Raw genomic sequence first — 17,129 nt, forward strand, 5'->3', positions numbered from 1 at the left:
TTCACTTGTTAATGTGGTGGAAAGGGAGTGAATAACATCGAGTGGTGAACGACACCATACTAACTGTAAACATAACGATGTGGGACAACATGGAACCTACTGGTTCCATCCGCTAAACCAAACTGAAAGAATTATTTTTTTCAAAATATCTTAAAGCCAGCCCTTATCGAAAAACTTAACAAGCTTTTTCTTAATCTCATTTGAATTTACAAAGCAACCCATTCCAAAGGCAAACCACACTGTTAGAAAAATGAAACTTTCTTAGCTGATCCATGCAGGATGTTCATACACTACCACTAACACATTATTTATATAGACCTGTAGGGTTATAATTAATGCTTTACACTCGTTCCATACCACATGTCCAGTAACATGACTATCTAGAACAACATATTCGTCCAGAAAAGTGACCAGCCCCGTATTCACCAACAATAACATATTGTTTGTGTAGGTTTGTGGTGCTATAATGAATTGATTTACATTCTTACCATACTAAAAGTCCAGCACCATAACATAATGTTTAGGGACAAAAATGGACCTATTGGTCCATTTTGACTGTCACATCCTCTGCACCAAACTAAATATATTAAATAAATAACTTTTAAAAATATTAAAACTGCCCCTTGTAATTCATATAGTTACCAAGCTTTCTCTTAAACTCTCCTAAATTTATTGCCTGTTAGAAAAATAAAACTGTCTTAGCTGAAGATGGCTCCTACTTTGCCAAATTTTATATTTGTGTTCCCTTGTCCTACTATTCTTAACACTAAGTACGAAGAAAAAAACATCTCAATTAGATCCCCTTCAACTCTTCGTTTCTTAAGAGAAAACGCTTTTCATATATCTTAATCTCTCTTCTTATGATAACTCCTACATCCAAGGCACATTCTTTCATCCAGCACTTTTCTAGCCAATTTGCAACCTTATCCTCCACACCTAAAGAGATAAAGTTTTACAAGCCTTTTATGTAGCACCTTATCAAGTGCTTTCTAAAAATCCAGATACGCCAAATATACACTCTTACTCTCATCTACATAAGTAGGGACCTTTTCAAAGAATGTCAAAAGATTTGTAACTCAAGAATCTTCCTTAGTGAAACCATGTTGACTATCCAATAAAATTCTAAACTTTGTAAATGACTTTTTGAAACATCTTTTATGAAACTTTCCAAATCTTTTCCCACAGCTGATGTAAGACTAATAGATTTATAATTACTGGGACAATTTCCATCACCTACCTTGAAAAAAGTAGTAAAATTAGCTAACTTTCAGTCCTCTGGTGCCAACCCATTATTCAACGACTGACCAAAAAATAGTAGCAAGTGGTTCATATACCCAGTCTTTAACTTCCTTTAATACCGTTGGGGAAATAATATCTGGCCGAGGGGCCTTATCTTTCTTTAAAAGTCCCAATTTTTTTTAACAAGCTTCCATTTATCAACTGTTCAAGATGTGGAATACTGCTTAATTCTTCGTCAGTAAAAACTGAAGAAAAATAAAAAGGTAATAACCCAGTTACCTCATAATCATCAGATACTAGCCTACCTTTAACATTCTTTAAACTTTCTACCCCCCATTCTAACATTTTGTTTACCTTTAATGTATTTAAAGAAATCCTTATTGTTAATTTTTACAGTCTGGTAACAAAATATCATCGCAGGTTATAAGTTTACTGTAATAAGTGTTTTTGATCATTTGTTTTCTTAAAAAAACGAAAATTGCTATTAGTGAAAGAACGAATAAACAATGTCATGATTCGTGTAAGAGATAGGGAGGTCATGTTTTGTGTATGGTCAGTTATGAAATCAATGGAAGGCTTTTTGCTTTTCAGAGACTTTCGAGCTCTAACCATAGAGATGGTGCTTGGAACGGACATGTCCTCACATTTTCACCAAATTAAAACAATGAAAACGCTTTTATCTCACCCAGAGTTCAGGTAAGCCACACAGATCGTTGTAGGAACTTTCACTTATGAAGTGCCATCTGTTGAGGTTGAGCACATTTTTATGACGGGTGAAGGGCACTCAGGTCTTTATGGTTTTGGTTTTAGTTTGTTTGAGCGTTCAGTTGAATTTGTTATAAAACTACTGTTTCCACTTAACGAATTAATTTTCTGTGTGTTTTCAGTATAGACAAGGCCAAAGCTCTTGCTCTGATCCTTCACTGCTGTGACATCAGTCACCCCAGTAAAGAATGGACTGTGCATTATCCCTGGACGAAGCTTCTGATGGAGGAATTCTTTCAACAGGTGTGGGAACTTATAGAAACTCAGTTAGTTTTATGATGATTTATGGAAACTCTATTCGTTTTTGGTAACTTATAAAAACACTGTTCGTTTCATGGGAACTTATAGAAACCGTTTGTTTTATGGTAACTTACAGAAACTTCGTTCGTTTTATATTAATTTATAGAATCTATGTTGGTTTTGTGGTAACTTGTAGAAGCTTTATTTGTTTCACTAATGTTCAGCTTGTTCATGATTCATCCATGTAATTTTCATTAAAGCCAGATATAATTACTGATAAGTTGGTGCTTATTAAAAGTAATCTGACTGGATTAACAAAGCTAGAATCCGAGGCTCAATTCCCCCCCGCTGGACAAAGCAGATCGCCCAATGTGGCTTTGTCCTAAAACAAACAAAATAGCTAATTCAAACATGATATTCTGCGTTACTGGTTATCGCGAACTCGCAGGCGTTATTTTCTCCAGAGTGACAAAAATAAAAGCATCAAACTAGATGAAGTCACTTCTAGAGAAATTCAGCGAAACTTAAACTTCAAGACGAACACTTAGTACTCCCTGGTACAGTCAGTTCGTTGAATTTTGATTAAAGCTAATTTTGGTGAATATGAAAAATACTGATAAAATTTTGCACAGTTTATAATAGCCTAAATTCTTATGATGTTGCGGCCCGGCATGGCCAGGTGGTTAAGATACTCGACTTGTAATCCGAGGGTCACGGATTCGAATCCCCGTTACACCAAACATGCTCGCCCTTTCAGCCGTCGGGGCGTTATAATGTGATGGCCAGTACTACTATTAGTTGTAAAAGAGTAGCCCAAGAGTTTGTGGTGGGTGGTGATGACTAGTTATCTTCCCTCTAGTCTTACACTACTAAATTAGGGACGGCTAGTGCAGATAGCCCTCCTGTAGCTTTGCGCGAAATTCAAAACAAACAAAACCTTATGATATTGCATGTGCAGCGAAGCTTAAAGTGGGTTATTTACTAATTTCTATATTGAAGACCTTCTAAGGAAGATAACTGAGGCATCAACCGAAACATACAATCAAACTTGAAATATACAAAATGCCTGCTCTTGACATAAAATTAAGTTTCACTATAAACATTTACTGTCATTATAAATGTTTATAAATTAGGGCTAGCCTTAGTAAAGCCCAGCAGTGGACTTCCTGCGGAATTTATTATTGTTCCGATCTCTAAACCGTTTTTAGATGCTGAATTATTTGTTTCTGTATAGATCGGAGCCTAGAGTTTTCAAGGAATACATTTCATTCAATTATCTTGTAAATTTACAACTTATCAGTAATTAGCTTTACTTTTCTAAACTAACTGTTAGATCTTGTGATAGGATAATTTTTGAAGTCTTTTTCACTTAAATGTTTTCTTTCATTGTTTCTCTCTGTTTTCAAACTTTGATTTTTCATCCACTCAGGGCGACAAAGAAAAAGAATTGGGCCTACCCTTCTCGCCACTCTGTGACAGAAACACAACTCTAGTTGCTGAATCTCAAATCGGTAAGTCGGCGAACAATCCGAGTTACTAAACAGCGCTATGTTACAATTTGCTCTAAAAAACATGTTTATAAATTTGGACAACTTCAAAGTTTAGAGACACAAAAGTTCCGTTGTTCCTACATGAATGTTTAGAGCTTATGATTGTTGATATATAAATGTTACTAGCATTTGAATACTAGAATGACAACACTTTACTTTCATGCTTTACTATCTGATGCAGAAAATTATCAAAAAATACAGTAAGTGGATAAAGATGTTTATCGCTAAAGTGTCATAATAATAATTTAAAAATCAGCTGTTTGAAATCACTATGAAAGAAAGTGTTCATTCTCATCATTATTCATGTGTTTTCAACTTTAAAGATAAGCTTATTGTTTTCAATAATCCAATCTTCTTTGTGTAATCCAGAAATTATGTTGCAATGGAATATGGGCTGGCATGGCCAAATGGTTAAGGCACTCGACTCATAATCCGAGGGTCGCGGATTCGAATCCCCGTTACACCAAACATGCTCGTCCTCTCAGCCGTTGTGGCGTTATAAAGTGACGGTCAATCCCACTATTCGTAAAAGAGTAGCCCAAGAGTTGGCGGTGGGTTGTGATAACTAGCTGCCTTCCCTCTAGTCTTACACTGCTAAATTAGAGACGGCTAGCGCAGATAGCTTTTGTGTAGCTTTGCGCGAAATTCAACACAAACACAAAACAAGCAAAGGAATATAATAATGTAAATGACGTAGATAATTATTCAGCAAAATATATTATAGAAGATTGATAAGTTTCTATTAAACCAATAGTAAATGAATTTTATAAGCTCTCTATTAAGCTAAAATATTATAAGTTAGGGTTATCAATAATAAAAACAACGTTATACTTCTCCAAACCTCTCTTCGTTTTAAATTCTATATTTTAATATGTACATTGACCATTTATCATCTACTGATAACAATATTGTCTTTAAATCATAAGATATTAATGTATCAGGAATATTTAATGTAGAAACTAAAAACAAGAAGCGCATTATTTAATACATTCATTATATATTAATTATTTTTAATTAAATTACCCTCTAAAAATATGCAACTCGAAAGTTTAGTTTCCTGAGATTGGTCACGGGAGACGCACGTGTCCCTTTGAAAGAATTCGTCTGAAACTAGCGCCGTGCCATGTGTTTGTGTAAATTGCGCTACACACTTCAGGAGAGCAGTTGACTACCAAATCCCACTGGAAGATTGGAGTAGCCCATGCAGTTGGTGTGGGTAATGTTAACTAGCAGTTTACCCTTTCGTTCATCGCTTCAAAATTACGGACAGCTGTCGCAGATAGCCCTCTAGTAGATGTGCACGAACTTTACCAAATAACAAGAACAATGACAGGGTACTTCCATTATGTATAACTTGATGCATATGACAGAATCACCCACCGTTTACTTCAACTAGATGTCCAAACTGATTAAGTATCACAAAAACAGCTTAGCGACTTCAGAGTATTGGTGTGTTTTCAGACATAGTACTAACAAATGCAAGCAGCCACTTAACCATGCTTTTCTCTTAGTAGCAAGGCTTCATGTGCTTAGCGGGTACTCACACGTATTGTTCCTTGGTTTCACTTGTTGTGCTTCTGTGTGGAATATTATTGTACTATTGATGCAATATAACTTCTAAAAGTTAATTTCCTTTTCAAATAAAGTTTTAATTAATCGACTCTAAACTCCAGTTATCAGTAACGTAGAACGTCAAACGTAGAATATAGTCAGTCAATGCTTATAATACATAATAATATCAATATGGTTTAATTAAGCTACTTTTAATTTCAGGATTTATCGACTTTATCGTATCTCCCAGTATGGAAGTCCTTGGAGATCTCTTGAATAAAATAAAGTTAACAGTAACACAAGGGAATAGACCGATAGAGGGCTCCATATGCGAAGAAAACGAGAGTAATACAGGTAAGATTGTTTGTTTGTTTACAGTTAAGCACAAAGTTACAATATGGGGTATTTGTGCTGCTCTGCCCACCACGTGTATCGCAGCCTGTACCTCCGGACTTACAGGTTAGAGGTTCTGTGAACATTGTTTCAATATCCAGTAGGTAAACATATAAACTACGAAATTCATTGTTAATTCCCAGATGCGACAGCAGTAAGTGTTTACGAACTTGCGACTATATATTCCGAGGCTCGTTTCCCCGCGGTGGGCACGGCAGATAGCTCAACGTAGCTATAAACAAACAACCAGTTAAATTTGCTGACTTGTGTGTAATGTTTGTACTATTAACTTCACAGTCACTTCAGCAATGTGTGAAAGACTACACTTAATCTGAGCAAGGTGTTAAAGGATACATTTGTTTGTCTCACAATAACTAAACAATTACAAAGCTAATTTCATCGTTCGATTTCCCTCGGTGGACTCAGCAGATAGCCCGATGTGGCTTTGTTATAAGAAAACACACACAATAACTAAACAAATGATTCAAGTGTAATTACGATAAAACGTAAAACTATAAACACTAGCGTTGTGTTTGTTTCTAAGCCTTCCACGGTATAACATCAGTGCCAGTTATTTTAGGCATTGAGAGAAGAAATGGAATGGAATTTACTGTAACAAACAGTTATTTCTAGAAAAAACAACTAAATATTGTACAAAGATAGTTATTTTGACACGATGGAAATGATTTTATGTCCAAAGTGATTAAAATTAACTTAATAAAGTACGTAGATTTGTTAACTTCCGTATAATTAGTGGTTGTTTTTCATCACGTTGTCCATCCAAGTGAAGCCTAATGAGCTGTCCGTTTAACCCTGTCTAATTTTTATGAGATACATTTTCGTTACAGTTAGGAATACAATAATTATGTAAATATATATTTTGAATGAAGTCAGCTGAATATTCTAGTTAATGTTATTTTAAAACAAGAAACTACACGCCAGTAATTCTTATTAAACTTAATTATTATTAATTATTAATTAATTAATTATTAATATTAATTCTTATTAAACTTATATCCCACACATCAGTAAGAATAATTCTATTCATTCACTTTACATGTATATCATAAAATATATGTTAAGGGAAGATCATTCCTAAACTTCAGGACACTTGTTTTATGTATTCCATTTTCTTGGACAGACTCTAAGCTTCGCACAAAGTCCATGTCATCGATGCAAACAAAAGAAATGAATTCCATTTCTTTGGATTCAACAAATGGCTCTGGTGTAGGTAGTAAAGTCAAATCCTCTGTGAACAGCGCCCCCTGTTCTCCTTCATTAAGCTCAGGATCAAGAAAAGAAATTCCTCGGCCCTGGGGTGCATGTCTAGACAAAAATAAAACTCTATGGCAAGAAAGAGCAAAGAAAGGTTAATATTTCTTACAGATATTTTTAGTTTATTTTAACCAATACATACTAGATTTAGTTTCTATTATTTGTTAACCTCTATCACAGATATTAATGATTTTCTTTACATAAGGATGATTTTAATGTTACACATGGAAAGTAACCAGCCAAACAAAATACTCTAGCAAATTATTAACGGCTAAGCTTTAGTTAAAGTTGATGTTTGATTACCAAACAATATCTTAGGTTTCTGTACTTTTGTAAAACTGTTTTTATCATTATTTTTATGGATATAGTTTAACATAAGTTTTTATTTAGTTGAACAAACTTTTAGTGTAGCATCAAGTATCGTTTTAATGGTCTATTGTGACAGCTTCTCACGTGTTCAAGGTTTCCAACAAATTCCGGTTACACCCTGTGTACCCCAACTACTTCAAGTTTGTCAGTCATGCATCAATAAGGTTTTACGGCTTGTGTGCCTCAAACTGAACTAGAAATGTTGCATACATTTCACTGAGCGGAATAATAATGTTGTATACATTTTACTAACCAGACTAGCAGCGTTGTATACATTTTACTAACCAGACTAGCAGCGTTGTATACATTTTACTAATCAGACTAGCAGCGTTGCATACATTTTACTAATCAGACTAGCAGCGTTGTATACATTTTACTAACCAGACTAGCAGCGTTGCATACATTTTACTAACCAGACTAGCAGCGTTGTATACATTTTACTAACCAGACTAGCAGCGTTGTATACATTTTACTAACCAGACAAGCAACGTTGCATACATTTTAATAACCAGACAAGCAACGTTGCATACATTTTAATAACCAGAGTAGCAACGTTGCATACATTTTAATAACCAGAGTAGCAACCTTGCATACATTTTAATAACCAGACTAGCAGCGTTGCATATATTTCAGTAACCGAAATGGTAAAGTTACTCTCTTTACATACATTTCATTAACCGGCTTAAAAAGTGTGTATGTTTCAATGACCGGATTAGCAAAGCTGAATAGGTTTCATTAATAAAATGGCATTAATATGCTCGTTAATTTTCACAAAAATTTAGATTTTCCTTTGGCTACATTGATAGAAAGATGGGATTTGACCTTTATTCTTGTACACCACCGACGGCCTTAGCACGAACAGGGTACCAAACATGGAACCTTAAATTCACATTCTCGCACGCTAACCACCAGCTCACGCCCAACCCTGTTTAGGAATATTCATCCACACATTTCTTCTATTTATCTTTTGACTTATTTGTATTACTTAAGAGTGTTTTCGTTAAACAAAAGCTAATCCTCAATAGTCGTGGCACCTCAAATTATTTTAAGCAGGCTTAGAGTAGATTAATCTATGAGACCTTCCTTTTCTCCATTTTTATTAGTTATGCTTCTGTGCATCAGTAGTACGTAATGTGCATCGTGCTCACACACAGTTTGATTTTATTATTCATCAGAATCTCTACCAGTCTACCCTAAACTGAAATGATTTAAAACAAGAGTAGAATAAATTAAGATATGAGGTCACTGGCATGGTCAAATACGTCCATCAGAAGAGTTTGACCTCTTGGATCCAAAATTGCAGCGAGATTTCAAATCTATCAAGAGGTGACGGAGCTCTGAGCTAAAAGTTTGTACTTGAAAAACTCAGAGCCCTTCTATAAGCCACGGCTGAAAACAAATTACTTTAACTAATAGTTATATGTCAAGGAGACACAAAACAGACAAAAAAAGTGTATTTTGTGTCACTTATCTCTACACAGACTAGGGTTATAAAGATAAAATGATTAATAACTTTACTTTCTTTGCCTATCTATACCTTCAGATGCTGAGAGGAAGGCACTAGAAGCTGTCCAGAAGTCATCCTCAGAAAATCACGAAGATGGTTCAAGTCATCCTTTATCCTCCTCATCTGAAAAACAGTGATGCAACTTACTGGATTTGTGATCGAAACGCGATTGGATTTTCTTAAAACTTCCTACATCCTCATTCACCATTCCACTCACACCCCTGTACACAGTAAGATTATTATTCAGCGAAGAAACTAAGAGATTATGTCACGTGACTGTCACATTTTTATTACGTGAGGTCACGTGACTTCAACAACTTTTGAGCGTACCAAACATTCTCGGCAATGATTAATCTCGTCATAAACAGCTTTGAATAGCATTCGTTAAGCAGGTCCCGAGCGTGATAACACCGTCTAGCTTTTTAATTGATGTTTTAAATTAAATCAGCGCATTTTGAATAAGTGAAGTCGGATGTTTAGGCCGATTTAATCTCACCCACACACACACTTTTTCTCTGTTTTAGAACTAAAGGATTCTTAGTCAGGCCGTTACAGTTTGCTGCACGTGGCACTCTTTTTTTTTATTTTGACCGTAGTCATAGTTATATCGTTTAATCCAACTTTCCTCAGAACAAAACATAATAATTGTGTTTTTATTGTTCCTTAGAACACAACATAATAACTGTGTTTTTATTGTTATTATTATCTCAAGATTTAAAAAAATGAAATAAGGCTCGTGGACACCGAAAAAAAATCTTCGAAGTCAAACATTTGAAGCCGACGTGTAAAACAAGTTAGAAGACAGGCTGCACCAGTAACGTTTTGTAGGTTCTAGCATTCGGAAGTTTTTATTTAAAACCGTGTTGAATTAAAATAATAGTGAGTCAGATCCTCTACTTAACCAAACTCAAAATGTGTGAAAACTTAAAAAAAAACCTCATATGAATCGTAAGTACATAAAAATCGTGAAAAAAGACTTTTTTTTTTCATAAGACGCTAGACACGTGATTTGCTCTCTACACCAGTGGTTCTCAAACTGTGGGGTGCAACTTTATTGAAAAGGGCGTGTGAGAAACGTCAGGAAAACGTTTCCTGTTTCGTTTAGTTTTGTTTCGAACAAAGAAATTTAAGAAACACGGATCCACAAAATGTTTACACGAATTACCGCAGTAATCAATTTGTTTTTGTTTGTTTGTACTAGAAATAAATGTTTAAAATGGTGTTTTTTTATAGATAAAATCGATGATTTTTAGTGTTTTCTTATTAACCTTATGCTATTTCTTCACTTATACATCTACTGTAATCTTAGGACATATGGAAAGTAATTTGGTCCCACGAACAATGAAAATGTGTTATTCCAGGATATAAATGAGCCAGTTTCTGATGAAAGTATAATATTCGAATATTTTCAAATACCGTTAAAAGGAATACATTTTATTTGATTAAACACCGTAATATTATTCAACGGAAATGTGTGCTGTACTTCTTGGTGAAGGACAATAGTATGTAAACTGTACCAAACTTACAATGATTGTATTATACAATATATTATTATTATTTCAATAAATTATGAACAATAATTGTTAAATGATTTTAAATTATATATGCCTATTTTTAGTTGTCACTTTATTGTTTAAGTACATATACATATATGTATATATGTGTCATGCACAGTTTCAGATACCACGTGATCAAGAAACCTAAATATTAATAGTTGTTAACAAAAGTTAATCATATTATTCTCCATAGACTTCATTTAAACAGGTAATACTTAGTAAAAATGAATGTTTTTTTTTATTCTGTAAGATTGAATTTATAATAATAAAACGCATAATAACAACTAACTTTCCTCTTTTTTTTGTTTTTATTCTATTTGCATATATTACTATCTCGTGCACTTGATCAACATTTCTGCCAATAGATGTTTACCAATCGTACTGCAACTCAACTTGGATAATTTAAAACTCAATTTCTTCACACCTGATTGTAAACAGTATTGTTTATGATTGTATAAAGTGTATGGGGACAGTTCGTTAAACCTAGTTACGTCAGTGATATCGAAACATGACAATTCTTGTTTTCCATTAAATAATTTTGTTTACGTATTTACTGGTCAGATTAAACTTTTCCTTAAAACGTAGACCTCGATGAGACAGCAGTAAGTTCACGGACTCATAACGCTAAGATCCAGGGTTCGATTCTCTGCGATGTACACAACAGATAGCCGAATATAGCTTAGCTCTGCAACAAACACACAAACCTAAAATAATATGTTATTTCTCAATGACAAAAGAGAGAAAATTATTACTAATTTGCTTACCTTTTATGAAATTAAAGTAAGCCCTGGTTCACAATATTTTCAAATGTGTATAAACAGTTAAAACATTATAATGTACAGCATAGATAACTGGTTCTAAGCCTAACTTTTGAAATATAAGATAAACAAATAAAAGTAACTCATGCCTATATAAAGTTGTTCTTAAAGACTTCAGTAGTGAATGTGAAAAATATTTAAGGAAAATAATATAAGAAATCTTCTTTGTTCCACAGAGAACATGTTTCCATTTAATTCTTTTAATGCACTTGTTAAAATGGATCTGACATGTTGTGTGTATCGATAAATCAACTAAATCCGCTAGGGTAATTTTGCAAGCATTTATACAAAAACGTCATTCACTCAGTATTTCATATATATATATATATGTGTGTGTGTGTGTGTGTGTGATGTATTAATTTTCTTGTGAAATTATTATCTCTGAAATTGCTAGAACTAAGTAAAGTAAAGAAGAAAGGTGTTTAATAAATAGTTTATTCCAGAAGTCGATTAGTCACTTGCATTATCATATATCATAATAAATGTAGTAAACAGAAAATATTACACGTCAAAGGATCATATCTGTATATTTATGTATAATGGTTGTAAAAACAATATTGTAGGTTAAGCCTAGCCGAACTTACAGCTGTTATCTCAGAATATTAATTTAAGTTTACTTATATTTTACAAAAAAATAATTACTAATATTCCTCTTATTCTGATACTGCTAAGACTTAACGTGTTTTATTGAAAGATCCACATAACTTGCCTTCTTCTCGTAACAGTCAAGATATATATGTATGTAATAATCAACACAATGCTTAAATAGTTTTTCAGAGTTTTTTATTAAAAACTATTCCTAACGATCTTATTGTTTCTACTCATTATTATAGGTTGAAATTTGTGAATCTTCTTATTTAAGCTGAATACTTTTTGCTTTATTAATCACTCGAGATATCTATATCCACGTGTATGAATGATTATTTCCTCTTGTTGAGTCTAATGTAGATCTTTTCACCATTTTATGACTGTAAATAAAAGCGTTGAATGCAGCCTATAAATCCTGTGCCTTTTATCACGCCCTCTGGCGGTATGTTGCTACACAAGCGTACAAATAAACTACTTTCCTTAATTTTTTATTTTTGCTAGTGATAAAATCTGTTTTTCATACGTATCAAGTTCTGTTATTCGATGTTGAAATGACGTGAAATAACTATTTACTTTACGACATTGGTTGATGAGAAAATGTCACCAAATGTACAGAGATGGTTAGGTTATGCAGCCTTTATCAGCCACAAAACTTAGCGTTGAAGCAATACGCATATATTTAGTCCTGAAAAAGAGAAGTAACTTGAACATGAAATAAGGTGTTAACAGCAAAAGCTATGCTTAATGATTCTTAGTAATCTGTATTTATAAACAAATACAAAATGACCTAGTAGCATGTACAGAACTAACCAAAGACAACCGCAAAAACTGGTAGCGATTAAAGAAATTAATAAACATAACTCTTGTTTATATTTTTAAACTTGTATAATTATTATTATTTACGTAGTTATATGTTATTTTCCACATTTATATGTGTTTATATTTACTGTCATTTCTTATATCTGTTCCAATGGTTGATTTATCCTTATATCTTTCAAGTTTTATTTTCGTTATATGCGCATTTATTTTATACAGTGTTCGTTATATAATTGACAGAGGCGTCGCTAGTGCTTCAAAGTTTTGGGTTACGCTTTATATGCAAGAAATGTTCGGCGTTTCAGTGTTTTAACGATCATAGTTTACTATTCTAATTTTTCAAGAAACAAACTGAGGATTCGTACACTGTCAAATAGAATCTAGGCACATGCCTCCTGTTCTAATGCCTCGGATAATTTGGAATGAATTTACTGTCATTTTAAATAGACTAATTTTCGGATACATTAACGGCATATTCAACCTGTGTATTTATTACGTATTAGTTCATTTTGAATTTGATAATTTTCTTAGCACAGCTCTTCCATCTATAAAAGTCATTCTTCAACGTCTGGATCGCAGTGGTGAAATATTATTTCCAGATTAAATCATGGAGCTATAAACACATCTTGTCTTTATAAGATACATGTCTCACCATCCCACCTTGTTAAACGGAAAACAATAATTTTTTAACTCAGCCATATTTTTTTCAATGTGCAGCATCGGCAGTGCCAGTCGAGAGGACATAAAACAAATTTTAAAGAACAATCAATAACCATGGTATTGCATTATATCAGTATTTATGGATTTTGACAGTAAACATAACGACATCTCCAGTAGGAAGAAATCAACCAAAAAGTTTAGTACAGTAACTTGGTTATTTTCTTTTATCGATTTAAAGTAACTTCTTGTCTCCCTAAAAAAATGTATTCATAAAACCAATTAAAAATCGTCACCAAACGTCTAGACAGCAATTTAAAATCAAAACCCTTTTCTTCTTTTTCTAACAGCCATCGTTCATGTGAAAAGATTAACTGTTTGCTTGCAGACCAAGGACTATTTAATTCATAAAAACAACAACAAAAACAGAAACCAAAGTTAAAAGTAATTAGTTTTATATTAAAGAAACTGGCCGTAAACTTCGTAATTTTTCGCTTGTTTTAAGTTAAGCACAAAGCTACACAGTGGACTATCTATGAAATGTCTTAACACAGATATCGAAATCGGGTTTCTAGCTTTGTTAGTCCGCGAACGTAGCACTGCTCCACTGAGAGATAAAACTTCAACCTAGACTTTTGGAACAAATAAAATGTATTCAACAAGGAACTACAGATAACTATGAAAGTTCTGAAACGCAAGGAAAATAATAAACATATAAAGGTTTTATCTCGCACGTGCAAAATAAATAAAACCTTAAGTTTTACACTTAATAATTATGCTTTACTAGGCAGTATCAATTTTAATTTTTATCACAATTTTTAAAAGTTATTAATTGTCTGTATTGTTGTCGCGAGATCTGATACATTGTAATATTCTTCTTGGGTCAGGCCCGGCATGGCCAAGCGTACGACTACGATTACGAGTACGACTCGTAATCTGAGGGTCGTGGGTTCGCATCCCGTCGCGCCAAACAAACTCGCCCCTTCAGCCGTGGGGGCGTTAAAATGTGACGATCAATCCCACTATTCGTTGGTAAAAGAGTAGCCCAAGAGTTGGCGGTGGGTGGTGATGACTAGGTGCCTTCCTTCTAGTCTAACACTGCTAAATTAGATAGCTCTCAAGTAGCTTTGTGCGAAATTCAAAAAACAAAGAAACATTCTTCTTTGTTGATTTATTTGAGCACATAGCCACCTATTGAGCTATCTGCAATCTCTACACACAGATCAGCAGTGTAAAACTACAGGGAAGGCAGCTAGTCATCACCACTCACCGCCAACTCTTTTGCCAACGAATAGTGGGATTGACCGCACATTATAACACCCCCACGGCTGAAAGGGTAAGCATATTTAGTGTGACAGGGAATTGAACCCACGACCCTTAGATTACGAATCGAGTGCCTTAACCACCTTGCCATGCCTGGCCTTCTGTAGTGGCAGACATTGAATTTTGTTTTTTATCATTGTACGTTTCTAGATCTGAGTGATTATTTGAGAACTTGGTTTACAAATTTCTTAGATCACTTTATTATAAACTAATAAGTTATCTATCACAGTCATATTTAAGCTTTTACGGAGTTACAACTCTAAAATTCAGAAGTCGATTCCTCGAGAAGGTGAGGGCGTAGAGAGCCTATTGAATGATTTTGCTTTAAAATAACCAAACCAAATCAGCGGTGGGTGGTAAAGACTAGCTGCCTTCCTTCTAGTCTTACACTACTAAATTACGGACGGCTAGAGCAGATAGCCCTCGTGTAGCTTTGCGCGAAATTGAAAAACAAACAAAGAGAACCTTTCGTGATGACAATAAACCCACTTGAAGGAAAAATGTATTCTCAAGACGGCTGGTATGGGCATTAAAACTTTGACAAAAATAAGGTAAAGAATAATGTGTCAACCTTTTTCAGGTCATGTTCGAGTTAACAAAAAAGAGTTTGCAACAAACCGCTGCCGCACACATGTCTTATGGACAAGAGTGAAATGGTAACGGGATTGTAGAGGGCGTTTCAGTTAAATGTTAGGTTGCTAAGTAGTATAGATAAAGTGTTCCTTTATATTGGTTTAATTTTGGTTTTAGTTGTTTTATAAGTAGGGTTTATTTGATTTTGCGTGTGTTTATATTTGTTCCCTACTTAGCATATGGGTGTTTTCTGTGGTTATGATATGTTCATTTGATTTGCAGTGTTCGATAACGTGTGAAGGTGTTTTTTGTGTTCCTTGAAGCTAGTTTCCGTTCTTCTGCTTGTTTCTCCAATATAGAAGTCGTGACAGTTGTTGCATTGTATTTTATAAATTACGTTGGTGTTGTGTTTCTCAGTGTAGTTTTTACATAATATGAACTTTATTTTTGTACCTGGTTTTTGAATAAATTTGGTGTTTACTGGAATGTTGTGTTTTGTAATAAGTTGTTGTTTTTTCAAATATTGGTTGTTTTTCGCTGATATCAAGAATATGTGGTATGCAGCAGTGTAAAGTTTTGTAGTTTGTTATTTCTTGGAATTTATTATTGTTTGTTTGTTGTTGACCTGTTGCTGATCAAGGCGTGTGCGTACAATATTTTCAACGGTTTCTGGAGGAAATTTGTTGATGTTGATGAAGTATTGTTTTATTTTATTGATTTCATCCTTAATTGTATCGATAAAGTATAGTTTTGTGGCTGTGTTTATTTGGTTACTTCAGTTTTTGTTTTGTTTCATGTGATGAGTTTCAGAGAATGTATAGTCCAGTATGGGTGACTTTTCTGTGGATTTTTATTTTGAATTGTGTATGGGTTCTTGTGATCTTGAGATTGAGACATGTTATTTGGTTAGTTTTTTTCCTGTTCACAGGTCAACTTAATGTTAAGGTGTATCGAGTTAACATGGTTGTGTAGTGTTGTGCGTGACGTTGGAGGATCACGTGCTATTTAGATATCTTCTTCCCTTCTTTACGGTTTGGGATGTTTACAGTCAAATGCTATATTAACAGTATTATTAAAATTTCGTAATTTAAACTGAGGAAATTGGAATAATCGAGAAACAACATAGGTAGTTTAAAGTGCAAATATTAATACAAAAAATTAAACAAACAAGCTTAATGTTTGAGACATAAGTGTTGATATTATTTTCTCAAGCTACAAATCCCTATTTTTATTCCATGTCCAAAAGCTGTAATAATTGGGAGAGTGAAAATATGTCTTTGTAGCTTGGGAAAATAATAACCACATAAAGTCTGAAAGATTAAGCTTGTTTGTTTAGTTTTTTGCAATTGCTTCTCACTTTTTAGCTACCTTTCTTGAGATCCCTATTTTAAATTAATAAAGTTTGTTTAGTTTTATATCTATCACTGGCATAAATCTGTATAATAGCAATACTCTTCTATTTAAAACAGTTTAGTTGAATGAAATACGCAGTTGATATTGTAACTGATTTGCTAATGTATATTTGTGTTAATATCAACGTTTTAGTTAAATGGATATTAAGAAATGCATGTAACTTATATAGTTAAATGTGTATTGTGAAAGTCTCGCCTATTCCCTAAGTTTGTAGAAGATTCTCGAGCATAAGAATCAACAATGCACGATATATGTAAAATACTAGTGATTGCTAATATGTTTTTACCAACTGAACTTTCTAGAACCTCACCTGAAAGTTTATAAATTGCAACATACGAAGAGACAGTACAATGTTGTTAGGTCGCTACAGTCAGTATACTATAAACTTCAAAAGCTATAATTGTGATAAACGTTCATTAATAGGAAAACTACAGATATTTGACCAAAAACGTTTATAGATTTCAAACACTTACAAACTGTTAAATTTCAATGAATT

The 17,129-nt window shown here is 33.6% G+C and overlaps 1 protein-coding gene across 7 annotated transcripts in view; it reads left to right on the forward strand.

Moving 5' to 3' along the window:
• Positions 1-10,733, forward strand: part of LOC143226205 (dual specificity calcium/calmodulin-dependent 3',5'-cyclic nucleotide phosphodiesterase 1-like) — a 219,110-nt gene extending 208,377 nt beyond the window's left edge. For all 7 annotated transcript variants that reach the window (XM_076456875.1, XM_076456876.1, XM_076456878.1 and 4 more), the window contains 6 exons: positions 1,831-1,935; positions 2,127-2,247; positions 3,674-3,755; positions 5,568-5,699; positions 6,880-7,107; positions 8,926-10,733. In XM_076456875.1, the coding sequence (XP_076312990.1) occupies positions 1,831-1,935; positions 2,127-2,247; positions 3,674-3,755; positions 5,568-5,699; positions 6,880-7,107; positions 8,926-9,026 (769 nt within the window). In that variant the 3' untranslated portion in view covers positions 9,027-10,733. The remainder of the gene's footprint in view (positions 1-1,830; positions 1,936-2,126; positions 2,248-3,673; positions 3,756-5,567; positions 5,700-6,879; positions 7,108-8,925) is intronic.
• Positions 10,734-17,129: the final 6,396 nt, after the last annotated feature.

Source organism: Tachypleus tridentatus, chromosome 9 (assembly GCF_004210375.1).
Source record: "Tachypleus tridentatus isolate NWPU-2018 chromosome 9, ASM421037v1, whole genome shotgun sequence".
NCBI classification, from domain to species: domain Eukaryota; kingdom Metazoa; phylum Arthropoda; class Merostomata; order Xiphosura; family Limulidae; genus Tachypleus; species Tachypleus tridentatus.